This window comes from Theropithecus gelada, chromosome 13 (genome assembly GCF_003255815.1).
Source record: "Theropithecus gelada isolate Dixy chromosome 13, Tgel_1.0, whole genome shotgun sequence".
NCBI classification, from domain to species: domain Eukaryota; kingdom Metazoa; phylum Chordata; class Mammalia; order Primates; family Cercopithecidae; genus Theropithecus; species Theropithecus gelada.
The window spans coordinates 101,530,667-101,549,697 of record NC_037681.1 but is presented as its reverse complement, the minus strand read 5'-3'; the positions used below and the strand labels follow the sequence as shown (position 1 = coordinate 101,549,697).

The 19,031-nt window shown below is 38.0% G+C and overlaps 1 protein-coding gene across 8 annotated transcripts in view; it reads right to left on the bottom strand.

Moving 5' to 3' along the window:
• Positions 1-1,280: 1,280 nt before the first annotated feature.
• The window catches only part of CTNNA2 (catenin alpha 2), a 1,475,417-nt gene continuing 1,457,666 nt past the window's right edge, over positions 1,281-19,031 (bottom strand). For 4 of the 8 annotated variants that reach the window (XM_025354028.1, XM_025354025.1, XM_025354029.1 and 1 more), the window contains one exon: positions 1,349-2,552. In XM_025354028.1, the coding sequence (XP_025209813.1) occupies positions 2,265-2,552 (288 nt within the window). In that variant the 3' untranslated portion in view covers positions 1,349-2,264. Of the gene's footprint in view, positions 2,553-19,031 lie in introns of all 8 variants that reach the window. The other 4 variants (XM_025354027.1, XM_025354026.1, XM_025354031.1 and 1 more) reach the window with 2 other exon arrangements.

The following is a 19,031-nucleotide window of genomic DNA, read 5'->3' as shown; positions in this document are numbered from 1 at the left end:
GATACCTACTGGCTATTTTTCAGGATTTGCCAAGAAACTTTTAAAACTCAAAAGCTTCTTGGCTGGTCTGCAAAATATTTGACCCAATAAATAATAATGTATGAATCCAGAAAGTTAATTATGCTAATTACTTTTCCTGTGGGGACTTCTGAATGGCATTGGGTTGACTCTTTCTATAGGATCGTCATCACTAGGTTGATGTACTTTTCTTTCCTGTCTTTAACCCCTTAATATTTCTATTTCCCTAGATCCTGTGGAGAAGGGGGGCTAAAGAGATCTTTCCATTTCTAAAACATCTGTTAGGGAGGAGAGAAACAGAGTGAGTGGCTCTTGTCAGGAAAAACTTCTCAAAAGGGTATTTTTATTGCTGTTTGGGAGAAATTCAGATTCCTTAGATCAAAAATAAGCTGCCAAGAACACGCTGTCTTTGTTCTTCAGGTCAGTGGGCAAAAATGGCATTCTCGTTTCTTATTATGTCATGGTTATGTGCTAACAGGAAAAGTCACCCATATGTTTAACTAGTGGTGCGGTGCGCTCAACCTAGAACCTGGCTCAGTTAAGGCCTTCCTTAAATATCTGTGAGTGTCAGTGGCACCCTCTGAAGGTTTATGCAAATTAATGAAGCAGGCTAGCTATCTGTGATCTAATGATTAGTGTTGAAAATCAGTGTACAGCTTCTGTGGTGGCTCCTCTATTGAAATGTTCTCAGTCTTGGTGGTGCTTTTTTCAGGAGTAGTAAGCAGTGGTTTGAGCAGAATCATTTCTTAATAAAATTTTAGATTAAGCTTTTTCTCCTTCCACACCTCCCTTATAGCTCCTTCCCTTTGGGATCTTGCATGTAAGCTTAGGTGTTCATGACTCCCAATGTGTTATCACTTTGCTAAGAAAAGAAACATGGGTATTTACCAGAAGTCTTTTGGAGACATAATAATGTGAAAACTTGTAGGAATCATTCCAATGAGAGGAGTTGGGCGAATTCAGGTGACTATTTGGGGGCTTTTTCCCATTTCTCAGTTCATAGCTGAAATATTATCGCCACTTTTTAATAATGGGACAGAGGTCCTGTTTTTCCAGCTTAAAGGGGAAAAGTCTAAAATGAATAAAATATTTTGAAATTAATTGACTTTTCTATTAAAAAGACTGTCATTTTCAATGCAATATGAAAGTGAATGAAGACAAATGGAAAAACCACAAAATAAATGTGAACTCTAAAAATGACAGAATTATTTGGATATCATCTATTTTATCCCTAATCTAAAAACAAACCAAAACATAATGCATTTTTAATGAATTTTCAGGAAGATACTCTAATCTTTATTAAGTACATACTTAAAAAAAGAAAACATACTTGAGATGTCAAGATTAAATGTGTTTATTTCGAGTTAGTGAATACAATGGTATATTAGATACCAGCACTCCAAGCTACACCTATGTATTTGCCTCTAACTTTCACACGTTGTCAGTTTCCTTCCCTCTAATATTCCACCACTGGGCCTTCTATTTCTAGCAAAATCATAGTTCAAATTAAAAAAAAAAAAAAAAACAAAGCAAGATTGGTCACCGTATTGTGCTTCCAGTGCCCCCAGAAGGATTTTAATTGTCTCAAATAGATGTTTATTGTTTTCAGTAAAGGGGGGAAAAAAAAAACAAAACCATGATCACTAGTAATGGCACAACTAGAAGAGAAAACAGAATGCAGATTAAAAGAAGCATTTTAGGCTGGACTAGTTAATTTCCCCTCAGTTAAAAATCGACATAATATCACGGATATAGACTTCAAGGTTAAATTGTTCAATTCGTGGGCCACACACTTAAGCGTATTGGCTAGTACATTTTTGCACTGAAACAGAAGCAATACAAGTTTTATGTTCTACCATTACACTTCCAAATTTTTCACTTATGAATATACCTGCCAACCTAATGATTCTTGCATGCATTAGAGTTTGCTTTTGTAGAGTTAAGTTTATTTTCCCCATCCCTCCCACTCCCATAAATGTTGCGCCAATGCGACCTCTGTGCCCAATTTTATGAGAATGTTGCAAAGGACAGCTCTGTGCCACCTCAGTACAGGAATGTCCTGTCTCCTTCCCAGGCTACAGATGGATCAGTAGTATTGATCTCATCTCATCATACATGCAAACAGACACTGTTCCCTTAATTTCCCCATGCCAGAGGCATACGAGCCGGCAGGTATGCATACAAAAATGGAATTAAAAAGAAAAAGAAAGAAAAGAAAAAAAGCTTTCTTGTTAAAACCTATCGTCCTAGAAGGAATCCATTGCTTTGAATTCACTTAAAGCCTGTACAGGCGAAATGTGTTTCTTCTGAGAACCTCGTCGAACTCGTGTCTGGAATTCTTCAGGCTTTTCTCTCTTCACAAGGGGCTTCTTCTCTGGAGCCTTCATCTTCCAAGACACAACAGGTGAGTTGACAGCTGCTGTCCCATAGACCTTCTGGTATTTGGTTGAGGCCACATAGGATGCTTTCACCGTGAGGACAACAGCATTCATCAGGTTTTTAGCTGCCTGGATAAGCGATGTGGCACTGTCCAGCTACAGTGGGAAAAGAATGAGATACATGTGGGTCAACGGAAGCCCCAAATTCACAAGATGGTGATATACTTTCACAGTTAAAGTTTTCCTTGTGCAAATAAATAGTATTGCTGAAAAGGAGCAAATTATCACAAGTTAAGATTTCTAAAATCTCAATACAGCTAATGGCAAAGCCCTCATCTTAACAGTTAGGAATTCCAAGGTAACAGAAGTTTTCCAAAGTGGAACATCTCATATTATTACATTAGGGTAATTAGCAATGGTGACAATTACTCAAATGTTGGACAAGCTTTTGGCAGACACTAAAGAAAAAAAGTTATAAGGGGTTACATCTCAACTTTATGGCCCGACCAATGGAAGTATCTATCTATCTATCTATAGGCTATTTCTACATCTTGAGCTCAGGGTTGGTGAGGATACAGTCATTTAAGCAGAAGAACAGTCCATGGGTGCTCTTGCTTCTATGAGGTGTTAATTGAGCTTAGAGTATCAATTTAACTATTTATTAACAGGTCCTGAGTATACCTTCTATATAAATACTGATATTATGTCAGGATCTCATAGCATTCAGTGAGACCCTCCCATCCATTCATTAATGAAATATTGAGTACTTACTATGTGCCAAATACTATGATAAGAAATTTGTATTTTCCCACTTAGCTCTCGTTAACAACTCTATGATATAGGCCTGTCATGCCCTTTTAGAATGAGAGAGCTGATACATGCAGAAGTCCAGTAACTAGCACAGGTTTTAGTCTTTAAAACCTGCACTACTACTCATCTATACTGCCACTCTGTTGGATAGGATGGCTTTTAAAAATGCCATGACAAGTCACAATTTTTTGTGACCTGAAAGTCACGACCATCACAAGACTTTCAGGCCAGGAATATTTTGGGTTACCTTTTTTCTGTCTTTAACTAGTTAGTGTGATGAGTACTGTATAGTAGATCATTCAATATCTGCTTCAACCTTCTTTTTGTTCACTGCCTGGGCATAGATGGTGGGGTTACATCTCAATTTTATAGCCCAACCAGTGGAAGTACCTATTTATCTACACACTATTTCTATATCCTGAGCTCAGGATTGGTGAGGCTCAACAATGCATCTCCTAGACTCTCCTTCAGCCAGGATTCTACATGTGACCTAGTGAAAGAGAAGAATTAACAGCTGAACTGCAAATATTATTCCAGCCTCAGGGATGTTTGAGCATAGTCTGATCTTTCATCAAACTTCTCATAACATCAACTAACAAAATATATCAATTACAGTTAACTGAAGGAAGCAAAGATGTTCCTAAGTATGCTGTTCCTAGTTGTAGAGATTATTTGTTGTATAGCCTGTAATTCATGAACTGTAGCTGCATTAAGCCTTCTGGGGGCTAGGTGACTAAGAAAGTGTTTAAACAGAGACTGTAGATCTTATGGTTCTCCCAGCTGACGTAATTCACTTTAGCTTTGTGTGTCATTCCTTATTAACAAAAATATGTCCCATGCAGTATTGAGGTTATCAGAAGTTGCATCTAACACCACTGTGATACTGTTCCTTTGGCTGCTTTTTGTTCCATATCCCTTATTTAAGCTACATTAATGTTGTTCTGTGTTTTAAAAAATGTCAATCAAATGAGCTCAATTTTTCCATCACCAGAAAAGCTTGTAGTCTGACCAATGGGGAAAACAATGGAAGATGTTTTATATAATTGCATTGTGAATTAACTCAACCAAATGGATGGAGTAACCCACTTACTTGATCACTTCTATTATGCCATACAAAATGTACATATACCAAAATCACTGCTTAACCCCAAACTGTTTAGTTTATACAGCCTAAATTTCTAAAGATAATTAAGGAAAAGCAAACTCCAGGTTATTCATGTTAACAGGAGAGAAGCCACACATGAATTAGTGGGGTGGTTCTCAAAGCCTGGTCCCTGAGGTGCAAGAGCATCAGCATCACCCGGGAATCTGTTAGAAATCACGTTTATCAGGCCCAATCCAAAACGTACTAAATCAAAACCTTGCAATCTTTGCTTTAACTAGCTAGCCATCCAGGGGGTTCTGATACTTGCCAAAGTTTGAGAACTACTGGATTAATGAAACCTAAAGACTGTCTTGATGGTTTACTTTATCCAAAGATTTCAGGACTTCTGTCATACACAAGTTTGCTAATATCATAGCCAGTTATCTCAATGAATTTTACTTTTTCGTCTTTCCCATCTTACTCCCAGGTAGAAGTGTAAATAATGAAAGACAGAGATGAGACAACAAAATGTTGGAAACAATCAGCAGCAGATAAGTCATGGTTTCTTTAGAAGCTAAATACCTAACACCTTTGGCCAATGCACAGTTCTTTGTAAGTCTGTCAGGTTTCAAAAATGAGTAAAGTTAATTCGTAAAATTAGTTAATTCTATCGTGTGCTATGAGTAAATAAAGGGTAAAATATGACAGGGACGTTTGGTTGATTTGCTTTGGGCAACAGAATTAGTAGAAGTAGAACAAGCTGATATATTGCTATTAAATGGTCCCCAAAGAGTGTCTCTTGGGAGAACTGAGTTGCTCTGAAGAGAAGGGATTACAAGTAAATCTGGAGATTTTTACCACAGATTCCATTTTCAGATAGATGGTGTTTAATTCTGCAGCAAAAATACCAGAGCCTGCCTCTTCTTCAGAACCCCTTTGCTTTTCAAGCCTGATGCAGGAATCCTGTAAATAAACCTAATACATTGTTTGAGAGTGAGAAAGCTTTGAAACATTAAGTCAAGAATTTTGTTCGAGCCGCCTGCTAAGGCAGATCTTGAATTTGTAGCAAGGTAAAGTGAGGAGGTGAGAGATCCAGCCAACTAAACTGGAACAAATATTTCCACAAACAAAAAGTTGAATTTCCAAAGGTTACATCTTGCCCTTTTCTGTAGACCCACTTTCAGATTTAGATCATTATCGGCACAATCACAATTCTTTCCCATTTAAAATGCCTTTCCAAAATGGTACCAAACCTCTGCTTTCTAATTGGCAAGTGTTGGCTAAAAATTCACTTCCTAAAGAAAAGATACTAGAATAAAGCTGCATGGCAAGATTTTTTAAATACAAAGTTTAGGAACACTTATTTAACATCATTGCATTCTATTTTGTGACTTACAGTGAATATGTATAAGTGAAGTTTTCAAAATAATCAAAATTCAGTGAGCACTTACTAGTCGCCTGACATTGACTGAGTCCTTTTAATTGTGTGATTTAATTTTCAAAAATTCTTGAAGTAGGAATGATTATTACTCCCCATTTAAAAAGTGAGGAAGTTGAAGCTTAGGGAAGTAACATAAGTTGTCCCTGCAGTCATTGGCAAAGTAGGGATTAGGACCAGTACCATCTCTCTCTAAAGCTCACTCATTTGAACCCCACCCTGGAGCAATATTCCCCCGAAACATCACTTAATCTCTCAGGTCTTGTTTTTTAGTTATTACCTATCCAAAATGAAGTTGTTTCTACGAATGAACAGGCTGGAAGCCTGTCCTCTAAACCGGGCAACATCCTTTTAACATCATGGCTATGTTGGACAAATGCCTCATCTCTCCCAATCTGTGATTCTTTGTCTCATCCTCATAGCCCAAATCCTCACTGAGTAGCCTCTGGCCTCAGGTATGTTGCTGCCTAGAGCTCAGCCCTTCCTTGTTCTTCCTGGCCTTGAGTCACCCTTATGGAAATAGAGACTGGAATCTGATCTCTGCTAATTTGTCCCATTACTCTGAAGCATTTATACTAGGCAGGGCTCAGCTACTCTTATTAGTCATCGAATCCTTTACCTGGTCCAGTGTTGCTAGTTTTAAAATGGCATCAAAATTCAACCACTTCTCAGCCCTTCCTCAAGCTGACCTGAGTAAGACATATCCACCTTTTCCTAGTTAAGGACCTTTTGTATTCTTATAGAATATCCCATTAAGTTCCTGTATCTAACCTAAGAGAAACTGCTTATTTTCAGCTAGTTTAAATAAAAACAAGAGCATACATTTAACAAATTAGACCATGTGCTGTTTTCTGAACTAGTTTCCTGAGTTTCATTTAATCTCACAACCAGCCCTAAGACAGGTAATGGTATTTTGACCAATTGAGACTTAGAAGCATACAGTTTGCCCATTATCACACTGCTAACATGTGGTGAAACCAAGATATAAACCCAGGCCATCTGACCACTGAGCCCATGCTCTCACTGTTCCTCCATGCTATTTCCCAGAGCCATCCAGAGCAGATGAATCCTCAGCCCTCAAAATCTACCAAGATCTGCTACACTCATTCTCCCTATTCAATCCCATAGGTGTCTGCTGTTCCTAACCACAGGAATTAGACTTCTCCTAATTGTTATGATTCTTTTAAAATATCAACATATTATGTTTAAAAGAAAACAGATGTTTCCTCACATCTTGTGCTATTATAGTCCATGAAAAGCAAATAGGGGCAGGAGAGCTGTTTTATAGGCCTATCTATAGGACATTGTCTTTTTTTTCCCCTGCCTCTATTCCTACTCTTCTTAATACCACTCAACTTCTAATAGAGTTCTGTTCTCTATACTCCCCTCATTTTGTATTTTGAATGGGCAGAAAGACTGGAGCAAAGACTTATCTGAATTGTGATTCTTCCATTTACTGGTATTTGTGCAGCCTAATTCCTTATATCATCAAAGGTGAAAAACGTAAGTATTTGAAATGACTCTTGTACAGCTTATGTTATCAACTGAATATTTGTGAAAGCCTATATCCTCAGCTGCATGCTACTTCATTCACACAGGACTTACGTTGCAACAGGCGTTCAGTTTCAACAGAAACAGAATTCGACTGCAGAAGTCAACTACATTCTTTCAAAGGAAAGTGCTACTACACCTCTTGAAATGCTGAATTATCACTGACTTTTTATCCTCCAGTGTATCCCTACATTTTTCCATCTACACATTCATCCAAGTATTTCTTCAGATGCCTATTGAACACTTTTTGCCAACTACTGTGCCTAAGTGTTGGGTATGGAAACATAAATAGAAAAAAGCACTGAAATACAAGAGCTCACAGTACAATGAGAAAAACAGACACAAACTAAAGGTTTTAACACGGTATATAGTGTTTCAGTAGGATGCGAGATGCTAAATGAACAAAAGGAATAGGGATTTACCTTGAGTCAGGTAGGGATAGGAGACGGGAAAACAAGCTTTGTTGTGAGCATATCTAAACACTCTTTAATAAGAGGGTGTTGGTGACTGAATGGTTAACAGTGATAAGGAAGGACAATTCTGAAATACCTAACTGGTCCAACTTGGTATACATCAATGCTCTTAACTGAGATTGTGGAAATAAGAAGGATGTTGAAGTGCTACAATGCTGAGTATAACTCTGGACATACTGAGTTTGAGTGTGTGTGTTACACTTAGGTGGTTTACCAGAGGGCCAATTGTATTTATGGGAGTAAATATTAAAAAATCACATTTTGCTTATATTGATCTTCCCAACTGTTTCATATATGGTGGTGGTCTGCATACTGTAGGTGTATAAAATATGTTTGATTTCATCATTTCATATTCCTTACTGTTTTTACAAAGATTAAATAATACAATCTAAATCAAATATTAAATCCACACACCAGGTCAAAAGATTCAATAAATTTACAAAAAAATTTCTCAGCCTAAGACCTTTAAAATCAACATTACTATCCTTTTAATAATCTAAGATATAACATCATCAAGTATTTTACTTGCATAGAAAATAACCTTCTTTTGTTATGTAGGGAATAGTTAAGTAATTAGCAGTCTTTTACCCTTCAGAATGGTGAACTTCCTGGGGTCAAATGGAAATAAAATAAATGCTATTTAGTAAAAGCTTGCTTTAAAAACAAATAATAGTATTGTCAAAAGTGAAAAATACTATAAAACAGGTAGGGGACACATTGCAGATGATATCACATAGTAAATGTCTTAGAATGTTAATTTGTAGAGGCTGGGCATACGATTAAAGAAGAGAATTGGGATTTGAATGTGTGTTCTGAATTCATACATTTACAATATGCATGGAGAGAGATCAATTTTCAGATTGTATGTCCTTTTTCAAAAAAGCTGATCATCTAGTAACAAAAATTAATGAAACAAATGGCAGTTCATGAAAATCCAAAGTACAAAGCAATCTGTCATTGGATTAAAAATAATGCAAATGTCATGGGACTGCTGGCTAAGCTAAATAGAATAAAATAAGCCAAATCCATTTGGAAGGTGATTTTGAAATAAAAGAACTGAGGTGTTTGCTTTGATTCCTTCAGATGGCTTAGAAATGTCTGGAAGAAGGAACCAGTTCCATCTGGGCCTTGCTATTTTATTTTCATTATTATAAGTCAGAGCCAATAACACTAATGATTTTGATAATGCTAAAATATGTGTAAAGTCAACTTGAGTCTTTTGCAACATTTTAAGATGGGAATAACATAGCTTTAACATATAAGAACAAGAACGATTTTGATGGGGTTATTCTAAACATGTTCAGACCTAGAGTAGGTTTTCAGGGGAGGAAGCTGTGATGGGAGAATTGGCAATAAATTGAAAGCAAACACCTCAAGAAAACTGGAATCTTTCCACTGGAGCTGGTCATTTATTTATATTTAAACTGTTATCTCCCTCAAAGGAGTCACAAATTGCTTGCAAGGAAAAAAAATTTTTGCTACAAGTCAGCTTTGCTGTTAATGAATTGGAGGTTAGAAACCCAGAGCATTGGAGCCTATTATCCTCCAAGAAGAACATTTCTTTTTTTTTTTTTTTTGAGACGGAGTCTCACTCTGTCGCCCAGGCTGGAGTGCAGTGGCCGGATCTCAGCTCACTGCAAGCTCCGCCTCCTGGGTTTACGCCATTCTCCTGCCTCAGCCTCCCGAGTAGCTGGGACTACAGGCGCCCGCCACCTCGCCCGGCTAGTTTTTTTTGTATTTTTTAGTAGAGACGGGGTTTCACCAGGTTAGCCAGGATGGTCTCGATCTCCTGACCTCGTGATCCGCCCGTCTCGGCCTCCCAAAGTGCTGGGATTACAGGCTTGAGCCACCGCGCCCGGCCAGAAGAACATTTCATGTTTTAAAAATCCACGAGGCTTTGAAGACATATTTGATGTCCTTAGAAACTGTGACACATTTGAAATACCTTGAAATATCTGTGTACATTTTCCAGAGTCTATATCCATAACACTTTTTAAAAAACTCTAGAAAGTCCAGGGTAATAAATAACTCAGGTAAACAAAGAGATGGTGAAAAGGTGCAGCCTAATCGCATGTTTCCCCACTTAAGCTACTTCAGAATGTTTATATGCTCACAAAAAGACAATTTCCTTGATAGCAAGCTCTCAATTCTCTGTTGGAGTCCACTTACTCTTTCTCATCAAACAAACTGTCATCCATAGTGTCCATGGCAGGCATTATTAATCAATCGGCACCTTGCTCCCTCAGAATCCGCTAAGTAGTATGGGAAAGGAAACTTATTTACCTCTCAAGAGGGCACATTTTAACAGGGTTGTCCAAAAAAACTTGATTCTGTTTATGACACAGATACATCATCCATTGTAGTGCTACTTGTATATTTGAATTAACTTGTTTGATTTCTAGTGTTTTCTTTACTAGCTATCAAATATTGTTTGATACTGACAATTTTATTTGAGATGTTGTCTTGCCGTCACCCAGGCTGGAGTGCAGTGGCGCAATCTCGGCTCACTGCAACCTCTGCCTACCAGGTTCAAGCGATTCTCCTGCCTCAGCCTCCTGAGTAGCTGGGATTACAGATGTGTGCCGCCATGCCTGGCTAATTTGTGTGTTTTTAGTAGAGACTGGGTTTCACCATGTTGGTTAGGCTGGTCTTGAACTCCTGACCTCATGATCCGCCCACCTCAACCTCCCAAAGTGCTGGGATTATCGGCGTGAGCCACCGTGCCTGGCCAACAAATATTTTTATCTAAAGGATGTTGCGTTTACACTTTTGTTTCCACAGCTGATTTTTAGGGACATATTGTGCACTCTTTTGTACTAATACCATATTATGATTTGCTAATTAAGGAGAAGATGTAAGTATTAACAGAAATGTAAAACATTTAGGGGATGATTTTAAATCAGGTGATAAAAATTGGCTGCATATTTTAACAAGGAAGGATGGTGTTAGAGGTAAAAGTGAGCATCACAGATATGTTGTATTTATTGTTATAAAAAAACAAAACAAAACAAAATTTCAAGGCTGGGCATGGTGGTTCACGCCTATAATCCCAGCATTTTAGGATGCTGAGGTGGGCGGATCACTTGAGGCCAGGAGCTCGAGACCAGTTTGGTCAACATGGTGAAACCCCATCTCTACTAAAAATACAAAAATTAGCCAGGCATGTTGGCAGGTGCCTGTAATCCCAGCTACTGGGGAGGCTGAGGCAGGAGAATCACTTGAACCCAGGAGGAGGAGGTTGCAGTGAGCTGAGATGGAGCCACTGCACTCCACCCTGGGTGACAGAAAGAGACTATGTCTCAAATAAAACCACATTAAAAGAGTTAATATTACAACACATACTGATCCCTGATAAGTGAAATTCTATGTGATAACTCCTGAAGAGTTTCTAATTCCAAGGGTATTCCCATTTGACAACAGGATTTGTAAAGCAAATATTTTCCAGCTCTAAGTAATGGATCAATTACACAGAAAAGAGGACGAGAGGTCTGTTACCTTTCCTTCAGGGCTTCCTTTAAGTAATGCCAGAGAATCAGCCAGTGCTGAAGGCCAGTTGTTAGGAAATCTTCATGGAATGGCTCAAGATTAAATTGGCAAAGACCTTAGCAGAAAGGCACACTGCAGGCTCAGTCAGGCTAAGAAAAATTTCTCAGCCTTGCTGAGAAATTTACCAATTGGCTCTCTGGAAACTTTCTCAACTGGACATATTTATGTCTTCATTTTTAATTCATTTAGGTAGGTAGTAGTGCTTCATAGTTGGCCAGTCCACTGATTAACTGTCTCCATTTGCATTTTTTCAATTATAGGTAAGTAAACCTTGGGGACTCCCATGAAAGCTTAATTATAGTCAACAAATTTCCTAAATATGGCTTAGAGCCATTTTTTTTTTCTCACCAATAAAGGCAGAACAGTTTTTGCTCAACCCAAAACAAGGCATTCTTTCTAACATGGAAATCTTGAAGATAAGTGGGAGTGCTGACAGGTTGGCCCTTGGAAAGTTAGGAACAGAGACACCTGTTCCTCTAACCAGTCTCCACCTTCTTTTCCTATACTTCTTCTTTCCTTGCTTCCTTTCAACACCCTCCCTTATCCCAACTCTTCAGGATCTCCTGCCAGAGACCTCCTCTAAGTTATTGGTTTCCATGTAACAAAAAACTCATGAGGAATTATGCAACAAAGAGCCAACAGACTTTCAGGTACCCCCCCATAACTGGGAAATATTCTTAGGCAGAGAGACAGTCCTTATGTCACACGAATATGTAAGGCATTAACTGTTCATCTTGTCATCCCTGATTCTGTGCATCAGCATGTTTTGATCACCCAACGTTTATGCCTTATAAATAATTCTGCAAGGAGCTAAGCCTCCTTTTTGCCTTACCGATAGGAGAGCCAGCTAGCAGAGCATCAACACCTTTGATCCCTCTATTTCCACCTTCCTCCCTCCCTATTCCTCCCTCCCTAGGTGGTATCATCATGACCATAAGACAAATGTAAGAGGAACCATTGTCTAAGAACCCACGAGAAGTACGTTTTCATAAAATAGATCAAAGTGCCACTAAATGACCCTGCTCGTATGAACGTGGTATCTGCTGCTAAGTACTGAAGGCCATTTAATAACTTGCAAAATGGCTCCTACCCTCCAGTATGCAATGCATAATCACTGAGAGAAAAGTAGACTAGATGAGTCAAAGGCTGTGGTTTGGGTGCAGGTTGGTGGAGTACTGTGCCTGGAAAATGAGCAAAATCTGAAGATCCAGAATGATTCTTCATTTTTTCACTTCCCTTCTCATCTAAGCCCTAGGCGCTATGTCCTAATGTGACATTATTCAGGGGATGTAAACACCCATGCAGGCTGTGATCCTCTCCTCATCAGGTATATAGAAATAGCTAGTCAAAGTCTCTGTTGCAACTGAGGTCCAGGATGAGGAGAGAGCAGAGCGATTCCGTTCCCATTGAGTGTTTGCTGCCTCTCCTTGGGACCCCAGCCCCTTTTGTGTGATCACCTCTTCCCCACCTCTTTCTTCCTCTCCTGTGCACTCTCTGTCTCTAGTGGTACATTCTTACATGCATGCTTTCATCTGTCCTACCTTAAAGTAGGACAAACCTTTGAAATTAAGGTTTGAGTTCAAACCTTGATTGGATGGATCACTAACTACAAGATCTTGAACAACTACTAAACTTACCTCTACCTCATAAAAGTTCTTTAAAAGTAAAAATGGAAATGGCACTTTCTAGTCTTATAAAACATTAAATGAGATAATGCCACTGAAGTTGAGTGCCTGGCACATGATAAGCCCTTAACAAATCTCAGCTTTTATTATTACTGTGACCCACCTTTCCTTAAATCACCAGGTGAGTCCAAACATGGTCTTATAAAATTTTTATTTCTCTTTTCCTACATCTTCCTCCTTACTTTTTTTCCTTTCAAAGTTTCCCCCATTCAGCACTTTAGACTTTCTTTAACTCTCTTCTTACTGAAGCTACCACCATCTTGGCTTGGTCTCAGTGCCTAAATCTTACAGTTTTAGGGATAAGGAATGGAGAAGTTCATGAGGGGAATAGGAAAATACCAACACTTATGTATCTTTTCTAGCACTATTGAATACTTTAGATGGAATAAAGGGGTAGTCAAGACTGAGTGCAAGAAAACATAGGAATTGTATGTAAAGATGTGACACCTAAAATATCTAAGAACATTTAGGACTTGGTAAGGAATACTGATAATAGAGAGTCAAGATGGCTCTACTAGAACGTGGAAGAAAGGTAATCTAGCCTGGGAAGCTGATGTTTAAATATCTAATTTGGGAATCATCAAAATAAACAGTCCATGTAAAATATTTTATACAACCACTTCAAGGATCTAAACTTCCCCAAATTCTAGCTACTCATTTTGGTTAAGAATATCATTTATAAATATCTCATATTAAAAAACAAATGGTGTTACATCATAAAGGATGACACCTTACTTCATTCGACTCTGAGTATACACTGTTGTCAGACCCCAGTTGAGATTCCTCACTACCCCTAAAAGGGAGCCCCTTCTTGTTTGGAAGTGCCCACCAAACATTGAAGGCCAAATCTCCCAAAGCCCTGGGTTTATCTCCTTTGAAACACAAACACTTGGGTCCCCTAGCATTGTTTCCTAAATCTTTAACTGTATTTTGCTACAAAGCGGGTTATAAATGCATAATTTTTAATCTTTTATTTGGTCTTAAACCACTGAAGACAGCATCCACCATCTCCAGCTAAGAATGACCTTATCTCAGCATCTAAGTCCACCAATAAATTCCCAGTTTCAAATCTACATATTCTTTAGGATTACTTGAAAATCTCATCCAACTAGCTTCCCAGAACATAAGCACAGCCATCTTGCTGCCTTTGGTACTTCTGTGCACACATTTATTAACCAAATAAGGTAGCAAATGTCAGGTTATATGAAAAGACCTTCCAAAGAACAAATCCAAGGTTACTGAAAAGGACAGTGCCTGGGCTAATGGCTATAAAAGTCAGGAAAAGGCAAGAAGATACATATCAAAAAAAAAAAAAAAAAGCTATGGGCATCCTCAAGACAACTCATACTTGTCAATGCTCTAAGCCCTTACTAGAACCAATAAAACAAGGATGATTAGTGTGTGACACACGTACTGCCATTTCTTCATCAGTATCCTTAGCAGATATGCCCAATCAATCAGGTCCTTTTTTCCTACTGATCCTAGCCATGGTCTCAGCATTCTTTTCAACACATAGCTCAAACACCAGCAATTGGTGAGAGTTAGCAATCAAGATGAAACCATTTACCATATCCAATATGGGCCTTCTATATAGAACTGCATAGGAGAGGGCTATGATTTGACTCATGTCACCTGTGCAGTCATTGCTCCAATTAAGAGTAGTATATTAATATCACTTCTACCTCTAATATAATTTCTCCTCACATAATTCATAAAGAATGAGCTCTTAACTATAGCACAGAAAATTGAAGTGAAATGTTAGACATACATGTAGCTGTATAAAATAATTCACTACATTAACCTAAAATTTCAACTCTTTTTTCATTACAGAAATTAAGAGGAAATGCTATCATCATTTAAGGGCTCATAAGAGGTCTTTAGTACAATAGTTTAAAAATCAGTAATTTTAATTAAATTAGTTTTAAATTTGAGCAGTTGATCCATGGGATTTTAATAACTGAATGCTTTTTTTTCTGTCTACTTTAAAATATTTTTTGAGTAGACACAGAATAAATGCCCTCCAAATCATTTTCTTTCTTCTTGGTCACTGCTCTTTCCATTGTGAGCTGTAAATCCACCACTAACATTAACACATATTCAAATAATTTTCAAATGATTACCGTGTACACGATCACAGATGCAGGTAGGGGTTTTCTATTACTTTTAACAATGAGTTGTAACCATTCTATTTATCTTCCATCTAAATTGTACTTCAGGTTCTTGCTATAAAAGTCAGGAAAAGGCAAGAAGATACATATCAAAAAAAAAATAGCAAAGGGCATCCTTAACAACTCATACTGAGTTCAAACCTTGATTGGATGGATCACTAACTACAAGATCTTGAACAACAACTAAACTTACTTCTACCTCACAAAAGTTCTTTAAAAGTAAAAAACTCTTCCTACCCTGAGATACCTGTAAGACTTGCTCCCTCACATCCATCTGATCTTTATTCAAATATCAGTTATCTTCACAAAAACCACCACTTGACATGAAGAGAATGATCTAAGCATCTGTAAGCCTTTTCTTGTGGACTGTTCCCAACCTTCCAGAGACAGTGAGAGCTCTATGATTAACTCCACCCTTGCCCCAACCTGATCCTTTTGCAGTCCTCTTCATCTCAGTTATTGGCAACACAGTTCTTCCCACTGCTTTGGTTAAATACCCAGAATCTTATGCTACAACTGTTTTCTCCAACTCAACATTTAATCTGCCATCATGTCCTGTCAGCAACATCTTCAAAACATATCTATTACTTGGTCTTTTTTCATCTTTTTCACTCTTATCCACTAGGCCAACTCATCAGAACCTCTTACTGGCTTGTTACTAAAGCTTCCCCTAACTAGTTTCCTTGCTTCCCACCCTTTACCCCGTTTATTCTCAAATGGAAGCCAGAACGATCCTGTTACATGAACTCAATATCACTTATCTTAACAACCTGGAGTGGCTCCTCAATCACAGACTGAGTTAAATCCAAATCTATCAAAACGGTCTTCACATGGGGCCCAATACGTGTGATTTTGCTCTGATTAACTCAACTCCTAAATACTGGTTTCTTGTTTACTGCTCAGAAAGACCAGTCATGTTTGCAATGCAAGGCCTTAGCATTTACTATTTCTTCTGCCTAGAAAACTCTTCCCCACCTGAGATACCTGTAAGGCTTGCTCCCTCACATCCATCTGATCTTTATTCAAATATCGGCATCTTGGTGAAAACTACCCAAGCCATACTTTTGAAATTGCAGCTCCATTTCCATCCTTATGCCTCAATTTGCCATACTTTCTCTATTTTAACATTCTTATATCCTCATATTTTTATGTTTCTTGTTCACCACCTCCCATTATATCCCAAACATCTAAAACAGTGCCTGGCATATGGGTCCTCCATAAATATTTGCCGAGATGTTGTTGAAGCATTGTAATGTTATGGGTGGGGAAATAGGACATGAAAGGCTTGTCCAAAGACACAAAACTAGGGCACAATGCCTAGTTCAGTATCCATTCTTATCACCTATTCATTCTTCCAAATTCATGAGATTGTCAGGAGAGTGGAATTCGGAGAAACAAAAGTGAAAGTAAACTTTAGCCAAATTGCAATACAAATCTACATCCTCTTCCTCTTACTGTATCTTGCATGTTAGCATTTCAAGATCAGTTTTTGCTCAAAAACACGGACACAATTTAAATCATTTAATTTTTGCTTTCTGTTTATAAAATACTGATATTTCTTTAAAAATCATCTCCTCCATTAATAGCACCAGCATCTAAGAGGCACAGAATTATATGTTTGCTAGATATAGTGCTTGTGCCTTAATAAATTGATCTTTATAAGATGTACAAATTGAATACCATCATTCCTGCTTTTTATATATGAGAAAATCAAAATAGAGAAAAGTTAACTTTTTTGGGTCTACTTGAAGGCTCATAAAATTCATATCTGGGTAGAACATACAGTCTTCTTTGACCAGGCGGATCTCCCACAGGCTTTTCCTGCCCTAAATCTTTATTCCTGGCTATTGATGTCATTTATGTGGAGGGAAACATGCCTTATGATGTGTTTTAACTGTTCACAAGCGTGAGTCATGTGACGAAACAGTAATGAGGTGAAACTTCCTTAAGCCATAAGGGGAGAAAAGTTGTACAAACTCCCAATCTTGCAATCATGATTCACCTGAGATATGAATTAGTCAAATAGCAGGGAACATCATCTTCTACTTTTTCATTTTCTTGCCAGCAACCAAAAAAGCTGTCTACATGTTCACAGAAAACTTGATTAAATACAACTTCTAATTCTCCTTATCCCTAAACATTATATACCACTTATTTATCAAAAAATTTAAAAACTTTTACAACATAATCTTTTAATGTGTCATGCAGCACACACCATGAAATGTGAGGCTGATAATATAATTTATAAGAACCTAATACATATTACCTGTTATCTATACCATCTGAAACATGCTATTCCCTGTATTTCTTGTTCAACCACTAGTCTACAGAGCACAGAGATACCAGCACCATCCTTACACTGCACAAAGAACAAGATAATACATTAGAGAAACTGGCTCTAAGTCTTGGCTGTCCCAGTTACTGGCTGTGAAAGCTTGGACACTCTGTAATCTCTTTGAGTTTCTATTTTTTCAATTGTAAAAAGGGGTTAATAACAATATACTTTTGTGAGTTATTCTGAGGTCCAAGTGAGAAAATAAAGTACTTGTTAAATTTTAGAGAAGTCTGTGACTATAAAAGATTATTACATCACCTCTGGGTACCTTTGGGAAGTTCTTTTGGGATCTTCATTTTAATTTATTAGAACTCCTTGGTGCCTCAGGCCCAGGGTCTTGGCTCCAGAGGAGAAGGTATTCCAACAGATGACCAGCATAGCATGAGGACATGATAAGCCCTAGCAAAACAAGAGAAAAGTACTTCTAAAAGTTTTCTTCTTCCACCTGAAGTACTCATGGGGTAAGCCTAGTTATAATCTTATCTTTTTCCAATTACAGAGAATGGTCAGGAAATACAGTTTCCAAAATATAGAACACAGGAAACATGCTTGGGGCCCTTAAATTTGGCTTTGGAGTGCAGCACAAAAAGAAAAAAAAAGTCAACCAAAATATGAAGGTAGACCATTCTTTCAATAGGAGCTGTCAGCTCATTGATGAGCCTGTCCTTGGTGATGCCACCTTAAATCTGGTTGCCATTTATTCTAGAATCAAATCATTACTTATTTACTGCTTTGTCCTCCAAGACGTTGTATATGTGGTCATGTTGCCACAGCTAGATTTCTGGGTCTTTATGAATAAGTACCTTCTTGCCCCCTTTACTCATATGTTCGCCACTAAGGCTAGAACCATATAAACTATACTGGGATTCACTGTGCAAATGGGGATTATGGAGATGGTCTGTGCTGTGAAGGATTCTCTTATGTTTGCTCAGTGCAGGTTGTCCCTGAACATTAATTATTTATCAGTAGGCTGGTCTTATGCATCAATTTAATAATCAATAAAAGTTGATTAGCACTTGTCTACTGGTTAATCTACTTTATTTTTTTCAAGATTCAAAACATATTGAACCTCCCAACCAATTAGATCTCTCCTATATGCTACTATCACTTAATTCTCCCCCCCCCCCGCCAAAAAAAAAAAAGTGCACATTACTTTAGGCACATCATTCGACAGATAGGAAACTAAGGCTTAGGGAGGAAGATCTTGCTAGCTAATAGACAATTACCAGGGATTCAAGCGCATGACCTCTGTCCTCAGGTATAGTGCATTATCAATATACCACAGTTCCAACTGCCTTTAAATAAAAGATGTAAGGTGGTTCTCCTAACAAGCCAGGATACTTCTCCATATAGGTGCCTGCCAGGGCTTGGCCTAATTGGAACCTTCTAGTCTGTTTCTCCTGGAGTGAATGTACTTTAGGGAAAATTCAGCAAAAGCGCCAAAGGATTCCCTTCAATCTAAAACTGGAAATATCATCTCTTTGCTCCAACAAAGAGCCTCCGTGGATAGACAACGTATTGTCTGTTCCCTTGCAACGAGGTTGG